Here is a 19,466-nt window from a genome sequence, read left to right on the forward strand (position 1 = left end):
GTCACAAAAAATAGACTGTAGTAGTAATTCTGTCACTGATACCTGCACAATATGTAGTTGGCCAGTGAATGTAAAATATTATGCTACTGGTCAAAGTACCAAGGTTAAAATAAATTGTTGCAGTACACCCAAGGATCACAAAACAAAGTTGGGGCTTAGCTATGCGTCAGAAAGAAATCTACTAAGTATACACACTGGTCATAAAATAAACGTTGAGGCATACCTACCAGTTTTAAAATAAGTAAGTCAGGGTTCACCTACTGGTCATAACAGAGGTATACCTACCGGTCGTAAGATACCATGTGTTTTAGGCTATCATAATTTCTACTTGATCTGCCTGTGCTGTTAGAAAAAATTGAGCTAAAAAACCCTAAGAGTTTTTGCAATCATTCATGAATGCCCCATCCACCAAGTACATTAAAATGCAGTTTTCTTGGAACCAAACACGGAATGCTGGCAATAGCAACTCTACACACTGGGTAATTCATGGATCAATGCTGGCAAGACCAAACCTATAGATATATATATATATATATATATATATATATATATATATATATATATATATATATATATATATATATATATATATATATATATATATATATATATATATATATATATATATATATATATATATATATATATATATATATATATATATATATATATATATATATATATATATATATATATATATATATATATATATATATATATATATTATATAAAAAAAAGGTTCTTGTGAATCAAAATCCACATTTAATGGCAAACAGCCAGTAAGATAAATATGCAAAAAGCTTAAAGTATCAACGATTCAAAACACCTACAGACATCACGAAAAATAAAACTATCTTGTAATGCCAGACTGTTAAAACAACTTGTGATTGCCATAAACTTGACCTCTTATTGAGGGATTAAAATTCAGATCTCCTTTACTGTTTACTATAATTTAAAAGCAAATCCAAAGTTATCATCTATTTGAGCACCTTTAGACACAGTAACCATTTCAAGATTTCCGGCAGAGTGACGCACGCACTGTCTTTGTCAACCTGCCTATAAGATCTAATTCTATGAAAACTCAAAAAATGTAAAAAACCCAATTAATGTCATGAAACTGACACCATTAGGTCTCCTCTGGACTAATACAGTATAGGGTTGGGAGTGATAACTTTGGACATGAAAATAATCTCTTAAATCTGCTTTGTGTGGCCCAAAAAACTGACACAAAGCATCGGTCTAGTATAAAACACTACCTTCAACACATCTACAATAAGCTTATGAAGAAAAGCTCCTAAAAATAATTACAGGGATATCACTTTACAATTAAAAGGTACTTCTTTACAAGTTACACTACAATACATCACATGGTCTATGCACACAGACAAAGTTTGTTTCCAAATGTGAATTCCATGTAAAAAAAATATGCATGGAAATAAAAGAACGGCAAAATAGTTGGTGCCTTGTCTGTGGTCGCCATGTTGAGAGCTGCCTTGACACTTTGGGGATAATGGTTGTCCCTTAGTAATCCAACTATCAACCTTTGGCAAGGTGCATCTATAACTTCCAAATTAAGTCACACTCAATTTTCCAATTATATTACAAATACTCTAAGTACATACAACTGCATAAAATTGTTAATGCAAAATTTGTCTTTTAAAAAAATTACAATTTTCTGATGTTCACAATGATAATTTCCCCCTAATTAATTAGTGTAGCCAAAGAGACAACTAGAGAGGGATTGGAATGTGATCAAGGGTCAGACAAAGGTTCACACAGGGGTGACTGACATATACCTAGTGGGTGGGCAAAACTTGCTCACCAACTTACTAGCAACAACAGAGAAAATCTAGTGCTCACAGCTACAGGGAGATCATGGCACAACATTATCTACAGCTTGCATCGTTCAGCACCGCACTCGTCCCAGCCCCGCCGCGATCTGGCTCGTATAGGTCACTAGGCCCAGCACCATTTTGCGTTTGGGTCGAGTCAAACGTGGTCGGGTATCACGATAATCGTCACGAGGAGTGAGGTGCCTCTGCTGCCGACATCTGTAAATTAAGAGAGGCTGCCATTGTGAGATAGTGCTACTGAGATCCTCACACTACCTCTGCCAACAATCCAAACATCGGCAGATAATGGGTTCCCGGGGGCAGGTGCGCGGCGTGGGCGACGGGCGTGCCGTGAGAACCGGCAACGGTGTGGGTCACTCCGTGCGGCGGGGGTTGTTGATGAGCATTGCTAGTTGCCACTACACTGGGTGTCGGTAAGGATACGGTGGCAGTCTGTGCCACGGCCGTCGTGACCTGGGGAGCGACCACGCTGCCCGACACGCCGCCGACCTGGATGGAACCGTGGCTGGGCTGGGAGCTGGACTGGCCCGGTGCAGTTACCTTTATATGAGACCGCATGTGTTTTGTGAGATGCTCACGACGCGAGAAGGCCTTCCCGCACGTTCCACAAGCGTGGGGTTTCTCACCAGAGTGGGTCAGCACGTGGCGTCGGAGATGCTCATTACGGATGAAAGACTTGCCACAGACCCCACACTGGTAGGGACGTGGAACGGGCTCACCGTTATGGTTAAGACCACGGGTGGATCCCCCAGAACTGCCGCCTCCCGTATGGCTACTGCTTCCTTGGCCAGCATGGTGGCTACTGGACGAAGTGGTCACAACAGAAGTGGGCACTGCAGTGCCCGTACCCTGGTTGATCGTGACCAGCCGCCCATTCTGATCTGTGGTCTGCAGCAACAGTGTTGTGGCCAAACCTGGAAATACCACATCAGTGCATTATTCTAACAACACATCTTTATATAAGGGTTGCTGAAAATATATAAGTGCAGTTTTGTCTCATAACAGACCATAAGACAACACAGTTACCAATGTTCTTACATCAGCTTTAAGTTCAAAGATGTTAATTAAAGGAACAATTAGTGCCATCAACAGTAAAACAGATCTTGTCGTTAAGAAACAGTCATCCCAGTAACTGGTTGAATGGACTACCAGTAACAGACCTCTACCTACCCTAACCGCCAAGACTGGACCCATCTCGATGGATCTTAACCATAATGGCTAGGATAGGTTGGGGTTCTTTTACAGCATGTTCTATTTTAACCAGCAATTCCTCTCAAAAATCAAACTAAGGCTTTCATGTAAGTACAGCACAGTTAAAAAAACTTTGAATACTGGATTTACTGGATACAGAAATGAGTTTTATCCAGTGTTTGCAGAGCCATTTTAATAAACCAAACCAACTGTGAGTGCTGGTAGGAGGTGATGTACTGATCAAACATTCAAATATTTACTCATAACTTTAGTTTATTTTCCCGCTTGTTAGGATGTGTCTATGATGAGGTTAAGAATATAACTGCACTACATTATGGGGGGGGGGGGGATCTCTCAGCAGACGAGGTTCACAGGCAGATGTCCAATATTCAGAGCTTTCAAATTACAACACATTTAAATATCCTCATCTGATATTAATTAATCGTTGAAGATATAAACACATTACTTGCCTCAAACTAAAGAGCTATTTAATTCTTCAAATATAAATAATTACCATTACTATAATCTTAATAATTACTTTAGCAAACTTGTGAATAAAAAGTAACAACCAAACACTGTATCAACTTTTTCAGATTTCATTAAGTTAAAAATATACATTAATGTAATAATTAACTAACAAATCATCACCAGATAATTCATTAACGAAATACAATAAAGATAACATGCACACTACATAGAGATTACATTGTAACCATGCAACAGTTCATCTAAATACAAAAAGAGATGCATTTCTCAACACTGTATCCCCAATGATGCAAAGATACAAATAATAAAGGAAATGTAATGAGGTAAAATAAGGATGGATAAGAGAAATAGTAAAAAATAATAAACTGCAGTGAATAAATACGTAGAGAGGATGACATACGTATAAAGAGCATACACGATACAGCATACAATAAAAGAGTAACATACAAACATAGATTCTTCAGGATGTGCTTTTTATACTAACCATAAAATACGAGTTTGTTAATGGCTACCCGATAATATATATAAAACATTTAACACGTGAATCTATGCTCAGAGGACGAGATACCGTAAGAAAAATTAACCAAAAAATTTTCTAAATTATGATTATTATTTAACCAGGTTCTGTGGACGGCATTAACACGGATGATGAGTGTTAAACTAATTGTAATCTTTGAAGCACCTGGAGATAATCACAGGTAAGTCTGTTCTTTCTTACATGGTATATCAATAAGTCCAGTTGGTAATGGCATTAGGTTAGAATTTCTTTGAATTGTTTTTGTCTGTAACATCACATTCAGTTGTTAGTTGAGAAGTCATCTGATACTGACTAGCACAGTCCACAAGAACCAACTATAAACTACACTGTAAATTAAGTGCCTCATACTACACAATATATACTGTAAATTAAGTGCCTCATACTACACAATATATACTGTAAATTAAGTGCCTCATACTACACAATATATACTGTAAATTAAGTGCCTCATACTACACAATATATACTGTAAATTAAGTGCCTCATACTACACAATATATACTGTAAATTAAGTGCCTCATACTACACAATATATACTGTAAATTAAGTGCCTCATACTGCACAATATATACTGTAAATTAAGTGCCTCATACTACACAATATATACTGTAAACTAAGTGCCTCATACTACACAATATACTACATGATATCAATCCTACATGAGATATACAACACTAATTCACAACTTAAAATACATCAAGATTCAGTAACATACAATAAGATACTGTATAAACTAAGCAACATCCTTCAGCAGTGGACTAGAATACATGACTAATATATTTACCTCACTTACCTTCCTTGTCCAATAAGATCATTTGAAACTAAATCTAAAACTTTTTCTATACCAACGTACTAGAACATTTTTATTAATGATGTCAGAAGGATTATGAGAAGTCTTGGATAATGTTAGTTTTGCTGTGTTATGAGGTTTCCTAGTAACAATTGATTTAGACACAGTAGTTAAGTTTCTCTGTAAATTGGAATGAAAACTACCAGGTAATATGCAAGATTTAATTATCCTGATTTATCGATTATTAAAATACTGAGGTAAGTGATAGTGTTCATGAAATATTGATAAATTTGTATTGCTATTTTTAAAACTACTCAGTACTGTCTATTATATGAACACCACTATCACACCCTCTAACACCACTATACACAAACTGTTTGGCAGCAAAGGTTCTCATTCATTGTTGATAATAACGGATGAAAGAAAACAACACTAACTTTTTAAAATTGAACCTCGTTGTTTACCGATGTTACAACAATGAGCGAGAACCTTAGCCAGAGACATACCTTCTTTTATTCCTTGAGAAGAAGTCCATCAACTGTGTGGTCTGAGTATGTTAGTTGGGTTAGTTGAAGAACTAATATGCATGGAAATATAATTTAAAGTGGAAGATGATGTTTTAGTTGCTACAGTACAGTACTTAAGCCTCAATCTATACTACACCCATATGTATGCTCTCATAACTTTACTTGTACAAGAGTTTGATGGTGTTACTTGTTAAGGCATCAATAACATTACTGAATTATCATTGTGTGAAAACAATGGGTGGTGATGATCATGTGTGGTGATGAGTATGGTACCTTGACTATGGTGTGCAGCCAGACGGTGATGAGGCTGCTGGTGCTTGATGCTACCGTGGGTGGCGGAGGGCGGCAGCAACTGTGGCACAGCCGCATGCAGAAGACTGGACGGAATCTGGCCCGCCCCGCCGAGAGTGGTGATGGCCGCGGCCGTCACGTGCCCCAGCTGTTGCTGCTGAGGGGGGGTGGGTGAGTCCGCAGGTGAGCACATGTAATCATACTCACCTGGGGTGTGAGGATGGCCGCTTGGAGGTGGACTGTGTGGGCCCGGTGGTTTGGTGTGGCTCAGCAGGTGTTTGGTAAGATGCTCCCGCCGTGAGAACGTCTTGTTGCAGGTAGGACAGTGGTAGGGCTTCTCTCCGGAGTGAGTAAACGAGTGACGACGAACGTGTTCATTGCGAGTAAAGCCCTTGCCACACACTGCACACTGGTATGGTCGAGTGGGCAAGTGGATACGCCGATGACGATCCAAGTGCGCCTTGCGCTTGAACGTGACCCCACAGTCCTCACACCTGTAGGGCTTGTCCACACTGTGTTGGTCTACCATGTGTTCTTCAAACTGTAGTGATTTTTGCATATCTGCGCCACAGATCCAGCACATAAACGAAGCACCGGACGTGTCCACTCCTGGTCTTGGTAAGATCGCACCGGGCGTCAACGAACCTTGGCTACTGTCTCGTCGCCTGTCGCCCTGCTTGCCGTAACCGCCGCTGCTGCCGGAGCCCTGTTTGACCACCACGGGCGACGTGGCCGCTCCACCCTGCGCTGGCGGAGTCTGGGCGGAGTTGGATCCTCCTGAACTGTAACCGTTGGATGCCACCCGCACCCCCTCCTGAGGGTTGGGCACGTACAGGAAGTGGTTACGCACCAGGTCGGGGTTGATATTGCGCACCAAGTCTGGGTTGGTGAGAAGATTGAAGGCATCAATGTGCTGTGGCACTGACCGCTGGGAAAAATAATGTAACACCTCGTTGACACTGTTGAAGTGCAACTGAACGATACTGTTCTTGTCCTTCTCAGTACCTGTGTTGAGCCCCGGTATACCCCCCCTAATCTCAACCTTAATCAGTGGTTCAAAGTCCGTAGTGTCAGTACCCTTCTCCACGCGACTCTCGTGCGATGCAACAGAAGACACTCGGGGCGGAGGAGTGAAGGCTCCCTGGGAGTCGTCCTTCGTCAACTCCTGAACCTTGCCCTCCCCCGCCAACCCTGCCCCACCATCGCTCTCATGCAGACTGCCTCGTTGCTGCTGTTGTTGTGGTGGAGGCGGTTGCTGCTGCTGTTGCTGCTGCTGCTGCTGGCTGACCGTGGGGGTGACACTGACAGCGTGTGCCTGGTAGGCCACCTGACCTCCCATGGCAGCCACTGCAGCAGCCTGGGTCGCAGGTATCCCCCGACCATTGTCGATCATGTTCATTGTGAAGTCCATGGCTCCTTTATGCCTACACACCTGCAATAGAGGGAGGCTGTCAGGCCCACCCACACAACTCTACTGGACAACCATGAGGGCCACACACTCACAACACCAACACTTTCACCACTGATCCCTACAGGTCTCTCTAGGTTAGTGTAGCACCGAGGTAGCCCCTCTGTTTGATGCTCCCCTCACCCTTCCCCTGCCTCCCCTCCCTAGTTCATATCTAGCGGCCCACCCTCTCTGTTTCCCTCCCGCCCCTCGTTAGCTTCAACAGCATCGACGCGATATCACATTGCCTTTCCCAGCGGTCAGTGTCACAGCAAAATGGAAGCCATGCTAGTAGCATAGCATAATACTGCAGAAATATACTATTTCTGACATCATTTCTGGAATAAAAAATAAAGAATTTATGCAAACTGTAGATAATAAGCAACAAAAGCAGCCATGCATGTCTGCCTAAAACTATCTCAACATGCTATTAAAAACTAAATAGTTCTAGTCATGCCAATTAAATAATAAAAACAAGTGTTAGCAACAAGAACTCTTAACACAGGAAAATTATAATGTTAATAAAGAGTTTAATATTAACAAAGCAAGAAAAATGAGGTACTTATATAAGAACAACAACAAGCTTATGATCACCTACTGTTGTTAACCTTGACCAACAACCTCACAACACTGTAAAAGATATAATTATCACAACACAACTGACCGAACATCATCCCTTTGAGGTGAACAAAATTATTAAGTCCAAGAGTACAGTACTATATTAATGATACCAACAATAACAACTATCATCCCTTCACTTGTCTCTAACATAATAATAAAACTCAAACAAGACTAATTACTGTGTTCAGCCATTTGTTTTACCTCATAACAGTCATCACAGACGGCCACCGACCCTTCCCTAAATCCCACCGTAAACTAAAAAAAATAAACACTACCATGATGATAACTTGCGACCACGTGGCATTACAGAACAACCGAACCTCACAACAATAACCAAACAAGCATTAAAAAAAAAACCTACACGGTAAACAATAACAATGGAATGTCGATGAAATCTTCGGTATATAATCACTTTTTAGATGAACTAACAACGGCCACGGGTTAAAAAGGTCGGACAAGACGGACGTACAATTATGGTGTGAGAAAAAGTGAGTTGTCGTGTGTGGTTGGGAGAGGAAAGCCCGTGCTAAAACAACACCACTTGGAGGATCCGCCACCGTCATAATCTCTCACAACCAGACTTGAAATATAAAAGCAGGCACAGGGGTGAGGGTGAGGGAAGGAGGGGGAGGAAAGAGGGGAGTGCAGAGAAAAGTTGGGGAGGTGAAGGGGAAGGTTGAGTAGGAGGGGACGAGGGGAGAGCAGGCAAAAGTTGGGGAGGATAGGGGGAAACTTGTGGAGGGAGAGGGGAAGAATATTGAGGAAGGGGAGAGAGGAAAGGCCGGGAAGGAAGAGATCATTAGGGAGATAGGGAAGGGGACGGTAAGAAGGGAGAGGGGAGTGAGTGATGTTAAGGGAGAACGAGGGAGATGAAGGTGAGAGAGAGAGAGAGAGAGAGAGAGAGAGAGAGAGAGAGAGAAGGAACCAGTGTGGTAAAAGTACAGAGAGGAGGGAGAATGGAAGGGTGACTCTGAAGGGTGTGGATTACTTCCATATGAGAGGGTGAAAGCACGATGAGAAAAGGGGGAAGAGGAAGTAAGGGTGATAAAAGGAGGGCGCAGGATAAGGATACGAGGGAGAGAGAGAGACAGAGGAAGAGAATTGAGGATAAGAAAGGTTTACATGACACAGAAAGAGACAATATCTGAGAAGCTGTAACTTAAGAAAACTAACGTGAGGTGACAGAGTGGAGGAGGAGGAAGAGAAGGAAGGAGTGGGTAGGTAAGAGGGGAGGAGAGGAGGGGGGGGGGCAGTACGAGGGGGTGAGGGATATGTATGAGTGAGGGGGAGAGGCGACCACAGGTGAGAAGGGAGGGAGGGTCAGGAGCTGGGGTGAGTTGCTAAGTAGGGAATAAGGAGAGGAGGGGGAGGGTGAAGAACAAGTGACAGCAAGGGAGGGGTGTAGGGAGGTGACCAGTATAGAAGGGGTGAAGTTATAACTGGGTACAAGGAGGGGAAGGGGATGAAAATTGGGGATCAAGTGAGATGGGGGGAGGGTAGGAAGGAGGGGGGAGGGGTAGGAAGGAGGGGAGAGGGTGTGGTTATACTGAAAGGGGAGGAGGGTGGGGTGGGGTGCAATCAACTACGAAGGGGGAAGGTGGACTGAATTGGGAGGGAGGGGTTAACATGAAAGGGGGAAGGGTAGATTGACCTAGGCGGGGAGAGAGGAGAAGGGGGGGGTCATCTGAGAGGGTGTGTTGGAGGAGTGAGCTGAATTGGAGGGGGGGTGAATTGAAGGGGGGGTTGAGGGGTGGGGTGAATTGAAGGGGGGTTGAGGAGTGGGGGAATTAGCAGGTGGGTTGGAAGGAAGTATGCAGAATGCACTGGGAAGAGAAGAGGGGAGAGATGAGAGAGGGTGAAGGACAGAGAGATGGAGAGAAAGGATTGTCCCGAGAAGCTGGAGAAAAGACACTGGGAGATGAAGAAGAAGAAGGGAGAAAGAGACAGAGATTGTGAGATCCAAGGTGGAATGGACAAGCAAGCAGGGAGAGAAGGGTGAGGTGGAGAGTGAACACAGGGAGAGGGAGAGAGTGGGGTTAGGAACGAAGAAAAGGTTGGAAACAATTATAAGAAGGAGGGGAAGGGGACGACTGTTGTGAAAGAAGGCAGGAGGGGAGGGCGGAGGAGGGAACCGAAATGCAAGGTTGGCAAGGGTGAGGGTGAATGATGAGGAGGAGGGGGAGTGGAGAGAAATGAGAAGGGGAATGTTCAAAAGGGGGTGGGGAGAGGAAGGGGGGGGGGGGAGCAAGAGAGGGGAGAGAATAATTGCACTCGGTCATTGGATGCATAATTTGGCAAAAATAAGATACTTTATCAATACTTTCTACGCTCACCCGGTGCAAATCATTTAAAGTGTCATTTTTCCCCCTCTCCAAGCACAAATTAATTCTGCTATTCAGACAGTAGTGCAACAATGTCCAGGGTGATCAATACTACACTTGCAGTCATTCCAAGACAAGAATTAACATGCGCAGTGTACAGTACATTGCACTCTCCATCTGTGCATTTTCGTTCAAGTTTATTCATCACTGTGCAATTCACATCATGGACTAGATGGGTAATAGCTAAAACACATACAATGCACAATACATCACTGCGTGTATCTTTCAATCCTGAGCAACTCAATATCAACCTTGTGTACTGTGCAGGTGTTGTAATACTTAACTTGCACAGTTCTTAGTCCTGAGCAACTCAATATCAACCTTGTGTACTGTGCAGGTGTTGTAATACTTAACTTGCACAGTTCTTAGTCCTGAGCAACTCAATATCAACCTTGTGTACTGTGCAGGTGTTGTAATACTTAACTTGCACAGTTCTTAGTCCTGAGCAACTCAATATCAACCTTGTGTACTGTGCAGGTGTTGTAATACTTAACTTGCACAGTTCTTAGTCCTGAGCAACTCAATATCAACCTTGTGTACTGTGCAGGTGTTGTAATACTTAACTTGCACAGTTCTTAGTCCTGAGCAACTCAATATCAACCTTGTGTACTGTGCAGGTGTTGTAATACTTAACTTGCACAGTTCTTAGTCCTGAACAACTCAATATCAACCTTGTGTACTGTGCAGGTGTTGTAATACTTAACTTGCACAGTTCTTAGTCCTGAGCAACTCAATATCAACCTTGTGTACTGAGTATGATTCTAACTATGAACTAAGTGGGTCATCCAAGCATACATTACTTCATATAGTTACAACATACAACACTTCACACACACACAACACTTCAGAGACAGTTACAACGCTCCATATACAGACACAACACACTCAACACTTCATATACAGGATTCACAACACCAAATAAGTGTCTAAATCCTGTGTTTTTATGATTCAAGCCAACTCACTCCTGTCCTCACACAACACACATAAAATAATAACGGAGTCTCCAGGTTCACCAGCAGTGAGTAGCATCGCAAACGCACATCGGCACAAATTATGTGACATGAACACAGAGGGGACGGGACAAAAGCCTTTAGTTATATCTACCGGGGAGATTTATTTCGGAGTCCTCAACTAAACACTGTTAAAATAAATAAAGAAAAGAAATTAATCTATATTTGACCATTTGAGGCGATTACTACGAACATACACACACACACATATTCCCTTCTTGAATATAAAGATGATGAAGATTAGACACCCTAACTTATTTTACCCAATGATTAAACACACCCTAATATTACCTGAAGTGGTTGTTAGATTAGGTTAACATAAGGGTGTTTCACATGAAGATTAACCCCCCCAAACTTAATCACCCGATAATTAAAATATCTTAGTGCAAACCAAAAAACCCGCAGGTAACATTAAGAGAAATAAACTGGCTGGGGAGTTGCTAATCTTCAGGTGATACTTATAAGTTAATATTCTATAAAATAACAATTAGGTGATATGTGGGAGATTTTAACCAGATTGATATTAGGATTTCACAATATAATCTAAGTCAATATTTGGTAATTCTTTCTATTTTGATGAACCAAACACACAACTATGAACACTGAAGCTAAAAATATAAATGAATAAATAAAAAATATATAGAAAAGGCTGCATAGAACCAAGGAATTTGACAAGAAAAGGATGGGGAGGGGCAGACAGACAGACATACCGTACAATGAAATTAAAACTCCAGCGCATAATTCAACACCAAATAAAACTCAAAAGCCAAAAAAACACCAAAACAAAAGACTAATAACCTAAAAACAAAACCCCTTAAAGACTCACAAATGTCAATAATAATAAACCAGAAAATCCGTGAACATCGAGTACAGTTCGTAGACCAATGGTGGACAAGACTAAGTGCAAGAAAACAGTGTAGTAGTAGTAGTAGTAGTATTAATAGCTGTTCACATCACACAAACTGATCCCAAATACCAAACCTCATTACAGAACAGAGCTTACCAACGAGAGGACAACCAACACACCCAGTAGAACAAACGCCATCATTAAGTGCTACAAGTATGATAAGAATTAGTGTATGTTAATGAGTGCTATGTGGGTTATTGGTGGGGATGCCGTTAGAGTATAAGCATGGATGAGGAAATAGGCCCGTGTGCTGTATACTATGTTTTCCAGGCATATTGAGGATTGTTGTTCAGGGAGATGAGATGACCAAGGGCCCCTCACAGTGATATAAAGTATTTTTATTTTATTAGCTATAATATATTTTGTTTTAAATTTTAACTCTTCAAACAGTGATGATCAAGAGTTAGCTGTCAAGGTCCACCAATTTTTACATTTATACGAGTGCTTACTTGAAAAACTGTATAGTATGAACGTCTAGATAAGTAAAAACTAGTGAATATGGTCTACAATCATAATCTGTCCTTCAATATAGACACAAGCTTGAGCTGTTCTTTAGTAAACTGTGGACATAAACTAAAGTTGTCCCTAAATATAGACAAAAGCTTTAGCTGTCCTTCAAAAAAGACAGAAGCTTCAGCTGATACTCTGGTGTGGTGTACAGTATATACAACCAAGCTGACCACCAGCTTCTTCAATGCCCTGGGCTAATACTTATATAGCTCTCCTCACCAGAATCCCTAACCTAACCAGAATAAATATTGTTAGGTTTAAGAGAAGTCCACTACTAACACTACACCAATGATTTAAATAATGTGCTGAAATATCGAAGCAAGTTCAACATGTGAATGGTTAATACGTTCATCTATGGGGATTAGTGACGAGACCTCTACTTCTGTTATTCTTAGTGCGAGTAGAGTAGTTGGAAAGCATGTGATACTCTCTCCTGCTAACTACAGTATGGGGTAACAGGGGTAACATTCACTCTTCACACACCTTGGAAAGACTTTTGATAGTGGTCGAGGGAAGGTTTCACCGATGAATCCATAAAGAGAACCTTTTAGGCCAATTAGAAGTACAGTAACCCTGTTGAGTAGAAAGGTCACTCTGCAATTTAGGGCCATAATTTCTCTAATCTAAGGTGTACAGTAATTATGACAGCACTGACTATACAACAGATCACTTTTTTAAATACAATGTATAGTACTGTCGTTCACAACCGCTAAAATACCAAGATTTTAGCCAATACAATGGTCACTTTTAGGAATATTCAATTTGTTGCGAATTTGACCCATATTAGCTTGCATAATAAAGTCCAAATTGGGGATTACCTCATTAAAATCCATCTGACGTGACAAAATACATCATTATTTACATTTAAGGAAATTATGCAGCAAATCACACGAGTATTTTCATGGTCACTCTCGTGGGGGCAGTTCAATAGTGATGGAATTAATGAATGCGGCTGAAATCACTGCTAGACGAGTGACCCCAGACCTGTCACTGAAACCTTTCCCTCCGAGTGTCAGCGTGTTCTCTCAAAGCAACATGATTTACACCTGTACTGGGTTCTTTCCTCATTTATAGGGGAGGGTCGCACAGTGTAAGCTATGTCAAAACCATGGGAGGGCCACACAGTGTAAGCTATGTACCGTATATACCATAGGAGGGCCACACAGTGTAAGCTATGTACCATATATAGTATACCTAGGGAGGGCCACACAGTGTAAGCTATGTACCGTATATACCAAGGGAGGGCCACATAGTGTAAGCTATGTACCGTATATACCATGGGAGGGCCACACAGTGTAAGCTATGTACCGTATATAACAAGCAAGGGCCACAGTGTAAATTATGTGCTATATACAATATACCAAGGGAGGGCCACACAATGTAAGCTATGTACCGTATATACCAAGGGAGGGCCACGCACTGTAAACTGTTTAACCACCAAGGACAGTATACAGTGTAGACCCAACAGGAGTCAACACATGAGCCCAAATGGATAAATCTACTCACGATCATGAATCAATCTTGAAGGACTATGGTGACCCGATTTACTTTCTATCGGTGCCAATTACTCAAGGCCGGGGGTGACGAGGGTGTGGGATTGGCCGACGGGACAATGATTAAAGCATCTATATGACAAAAATGAACGACTGAGGGGTATAGGTTGTGTAAACAATAAAAAATAAAGCATGGCGCGGTGCTTCAGTGGATCATGCATTGTGACTGAAAACAAAATCATTACATACATTAATAAAAACACCAATACATGCGTCAACAGCACCTCGGCCATCTTCAACGACCCTTACACAACTCGAGGCCAATTATAAAAAGGAATTTACAGATTCTCATTTGACTGGCTGAGGCAAAATATCAGTGAGTGAGTTTATGAGGTAAGATACTGAGGTGCTGCTGAGGAAAAAAATAAAAAACAATAACTAATTACAAACACAAAAATGATAACAAATACAAAACAAACTGCTAAAACCTCCTTAAATTATTATGAATCCTTAAAATATATAATATAATCTATGTTATTAACTATATTCAAACTGGATACACCTTAATATATAATAATAATATTTTAGCTGCATTATTCAGGAAGTACATAATGCTAAAATGGAGACCTTCAATAAGTTTATCTGTGTAAGTATAAGCCAGCTTGCAGTAGTGTTAGGACCGGTCAAACAGCGGTATCTCAAACGTGATATGACCTTCAAGATATGACTGGGCAAGCACTCGGCAGATAAGGCATCGCGTGCAACTAAGGGACTCCTGATGACTTTAGTACGAACTGTTATCATATATATAGATAAGAAACCGGATGTCTAGAAAGTGCTAACCCACGTGAGTTGTTGAATAGGATAATATGCCTTTTGATTGATGTAAACGTATCACTTCAATTTACTTGTTAAAAATCATAACGGACTGAAAAACAAGATGGTGTGTTTAAGGACCAACCACAGCAGCTCAACAATACAGTACCTTATCTCTTCTCTCTTTCAATTAATATGTTTAAATAGTGGTATCTAGTCAATAATTATTGTAACGGTCTCTTTTTATCTTGCCAAAATATACTGTAGCTGCACTTCTCAAATTTATTTAATTTTGGTTTTCTAATTATAAAGTGAAACTGATTCATTCATACTCCATTCCTTAGTAAATAATTCATATACAAAAATTTACCTTTAAACTATAAAAACAGATCCTATTTCTTCTTTACATCAATTTATAAGTCAAAATGATTTACTTTCACTTGTCAAAATAAGTTAGTGTCACTTGCATAATTTTCCTACAATAAGAATACTTAGAATAATGACAAATGTTGGTACAGTAATAGCCAAGAACCTCACCAGCTTGTAACGAGTTAAGTTCAAGGTCCACAAGGGGTCATGACAGCTAAAAACTGTTATTCTTTTGTTGGCAACACAATACAGTATACAAGTTCTTCAAAATACACTAACTTAAAATGGATGGTTCAGTTTGAGAAGCAGATGTTTAGCAATCAGCTGTTTCAAACTACAGTACTGTATTAAGAATGGAATAAACTGACAGTACAGTAATAATGAATAACACAAAAAATTATGAAATAATTCTTATACTGCAGTTAAGTTGTTTAATTCTAAAAGGCTTTGTCCAATATTAGAGGCTGTATCCTGTTTCTAATGCCTTGAATGCCTGTATTGGCAGTATGCCAACAAACTGTTGAATAGTTAATTTAGAGAGTATAGATCAACTTGAATTCAAACAATCTTTAAGGTTATCTTATTGTATACTAAAGCTACTGTAAATTACTGTATTGTAACTATTATGATGGAAAAATATTCTTTGACATTTTACCAAGGCCACAGTGTATTTTTTATATCAAGTGACTCTACTCATAGCTACATGACCAGCTAGTCTTGAGCACAAACCTAAACCTTCAGCTTTACTACAGTAGGCTGCCACATGACTGGAAATATCAGTTTAAGATAAGGATTTGGGGTTGTAAAGTCAAGGGTAATTTTCAGTGACAGAAGCTCTTTGTATATTACATAATTACTCTATTTTTTCAACACACAAAATATTAATATTATACAGAAATATTATGATTACTGATTTGTTTAAGGAGCCATTCAACTTCCTCTTACTCTCTGATTTGGTCAACTACAGCCAAAGTAAAAATCATTCTCAAGATTTTACTTATGCCACTGTACACTTAAGTCACTACCGGTACATGATATTTCCTAGAATTTCACACAGTCTTCTTACTGGCTACTTGGGAGGGCATTTATAAGGTAACCAACATGAATCTAAGGCTAGGGTGTAGTTTCCAAGCACTTTCAATAACAATACATTGAAACTTACCCCAAACTTAAAAAAAAACTTCATACGTGACTTTATTGGTTCATTGTCTGGTCATTATGGTATGCTTGTGGTCAGTAATAGTGTGCTTGTAAACTACATCCTTGTCAAATCTAGTCATAATGAATATACACCAATATTAAAAGAAAAGGCATTCCTCTCATAGCTTAACCTCAATATTAACACACAAAGCAGTTTAGTAAAATTTACATCAACACATTTAAAGCCAGCTATAGTCAAGAAATGTTGTCAGATATGTTTGTATAACTCAGGTGATGTACAAATTATACCACTTGGATTAATATGTGATTAAAAACCTGATTTATAAAGACTGTAAACTTGAACATCTCTGCACACTAGGTAACCAGTTCAATAATATTCTTGATAATATCTCTGCACCATATTCTCCCCCATATAAGAATCTTTACCATTTTTTTTTATAATTCATGAAAATCCAACAGGAAAACAAGGGATAAATAAGCAAGTTTGAAACCCACATAAAAGTTATGAGTAGGCCAATGGCTGTACCCACTTGAGAATGAAAACAAACTACTGTATCACTGAACTATGCTAAACTAGACACCTGGAATGAGTAAGTTTTCATGTTACAGTGAGTATTAGTGCGTCGAGACAGTAATCTATACTTCAATCTTCACAAGTGATTCTCAAACTCCTCCAGGCTTATCCACTTAATTCCAATCTTTGACATTAAAATTTAATATATTAATGAAAGTCCTGACAGCAAAAAGTGATAAATAAATTCTCCAGCTTATTGCTACACCAGGCCACCATGTCTCCAGGAAGCATAAACAAAGCCCAACAACGGAGCTCATCACAATAACTATCACTCATACCTGACAAACTACGGAACACAACTAACACTATTGACATTTAATGAAACACGGGTGACCAAGGATCGAGTTACCAAGATTTTTTTTTAACCCTTAATACACATTAATGGGTGAAGAAAAAATCTACATATATTAACATAACTACAGTACTATATAAAATGTCCCTCTGTAGTAGCATCTATAAGACTCACTAAATTTATTCTAACTTTTATCTTTTCCTCCCCCATTGAATTTGCATCCTATATATTATCAACAAATTCTCTAAGTATTCTAGACACATGAGTTATCCTTAACACATACACAAAATACTGTATATATATTCTCGCACAATAAAACACATCAGTCATACCAGCACTGGGACACACCAATGCCACGGGAACGCAGATAAAAAAAATTTAAATAAATAAACTAACTCCCACTTTGTGCTTAAACATTTCTAAAGTATTTAAGAAAAGTAGATTTACATTACTTAAGAGTTCAGGAGTTTAAAACATGATATATAAAGTGAGTTGTCTGATGAGAGTGACTGACCTATCCCATAGCACTAGCCAAAAGGAATTTAACATACTGTACAGACATCATTCATTAATATTACAAGGTTAAACAACATTCAAAATGAGTGAAAACTATAAATTATATTTCTGTATAACAAATAATGTTATTACCAAATTACCATATCTCCAAATACTAATGCCTGTATTACATCTCATAATTACAATAATTTTACAACAGAAGAAACTTTTAAAAAATTATCATAATCATATTACTCGTGAAAGAATTATTGTCATTATTCATACGATGAGTAATAATCCCGATGATACTAAATCTTAACATTCTATAATGAAAATAGTGAAATTTTAATAAGTGCCGTATTGTTCGTACAGAAGACAATTTGATCAACATTGAAAAATAAAGTTATATACTTAATTCTACGACATCCATTCCATCGAAATTATGCAGTGGCAAGTGTATGCAACCTGCAACCAATCAAAAGGCATATTCCCTACATGTCGAAATATAATTCACTCGGCAATAATACACACACACACACGGACTGAAAAACATCACTCGTCTGAAAAAATCTATCATCACTACTGCAAGCTCGATACTCACGACAAGCCGTGGAAACCGCTACTTTTTCTCTATGTCGTTACGCGTCGTTCTATGTTGTTAAGCGAGTCTCTGGTCTACACAGGTGAGAAGGCCACTGGGAATTTCACTTAGTTCAGTTACTAGCTTTGTATATCTTGTCTCCCAACATCTCCTAGGTAAAGCACCACCATTTCACAGCCACTTATTGTACATTATTATAGTTGTCACGTCCACAAGAAAAATTTCCACCATCAACTACAGACCAGCAAATTGTTATATCATATTTGTACTTTAAGATAAGCTAGGAACTATATATTGCTTTTAACAGTCAATCTTGATAAACTTGTACATCTGGAGATCTTGATTTAAACCAGGTAGCAAGTTGTTCACGGTGTACTGCTAATGTTCTCAACTATGAAGCTTGTTGTAAAAGTGTTCCTCAGGTTGATGGGTGGTGTTGACGGCGAGGGTGTGTGAGCCAGGTGGGGTGAGCGAGGTGAGTGTGCTTCAGGAGAGGTGTTGGGAGCCAGATAAAGGCAACATGTGGGGGGATTTAGCGGGTTGGCGCCACGCTCGCTGACAAGTCGCCATGTCTCTCTCTAGTTGCTGCGTAACTCCAACTACACCCGCGCACCTCCCTAAATATCCACTCAGCTGAGCCCTATCTGGTGCCTACGGTATAATCTAGGGAGGTGATCATGGTGAGGGGCTGGGGTAGGGGTGGTGAGGGGCGGGTAGGAGCCACTAGTTTCTCGTTCTCCCGCGACAAAACAAAAACCCCCACTCTCGACCCTCCCAAATGGGCGCCCAGGACCCCGCAACCCCCAGCCCCTCATAACAACTTCCATTTTCTCTTTTAAGCAGACTTCTAAGCATGCACCGAAGAATCAGTCCCGGTCAGTGACTTACCTTAACAACGTCTTTACCTCTCTCGATAATATCAGCGTAAATCAAACGTAACAAAGAGCATTTTAATATATTCCGTCAAAAACAAAGCAGCCAACAATGCTCCCCCTGCTGCGCGCTCGATGCGATTTTGTTGGACGAGGACCGAGGAACGGAACACCGGCGCGTCCTTTAAAGTTTTTTGATCCAACGTAAACCTCAACACTTTCACCATCGTCTAACTTTATC

At 40.0% G+C, this 19,466-nt stretch overlaps 1 protein-coding gene across 5 annotated transcripts; it reads right to left on the minus strand.

The window, feature by feature from the left end:
* Positions 1-717: 717 nt before the first annotated feature.
* On the minus strand, positions 718-19,368 carry LOC121879686 (zinc finger protein 133-like). Of its 5 annotated transcripts, none has more exons than XM_042386414.1 (4): positions 19,242-19,368; positions 13,036-13,125; positions 5,884-7,108; positions 718-2,767 (listed from the first exon to the last, which is right to left on the minus strand). In XM_042386414.1, the coding sequence occupies exons 3-4, from the start codon at positions 7,085-7,087 to the stop codon at positions 2,100-2,102; spliced, it is 1,872 nt and encodes a 623-aa protein (XP_042242348.1). In that variant the 5' UTR covers positions 7,088-7,108; positions 13,036-13,125; positions 19,242-19,368; the 3' UTR covers positions 718-2,099. The 5 variants fall into 5 exon arrangements, with proteins under 5 accessions (XP_042242348.1, XP_042242344.1, XP_042242347.1 ...); XM_042386410.1 differs by having other exon boundaries at positions 5,659-7,108; XM_042386413.1 differs by lacking the exon at positions 19,242-19,368 and adding an exon at positions 18,354-19,132 and having other exon boundaries at positions 5,659-7,108.
* Positions 19,369-19,466: the final 98 nt, after the last annotated feature.

This window comes from Homarus americanus, unplaced genomic scaffold, assembly GCF_018991925.1.
Source record: "Homarus americanus isolate GMGI-L3 unplaced genomic scaffold, GMGI_Hamer_2.0 scaffold42643, whole genome shotgun sequence".
NCBI lineage: Eukaryota > Metazoa > Arthropoda > Malacostraca > Decapoda > Nephropidae > Homarus > Homarus americanus.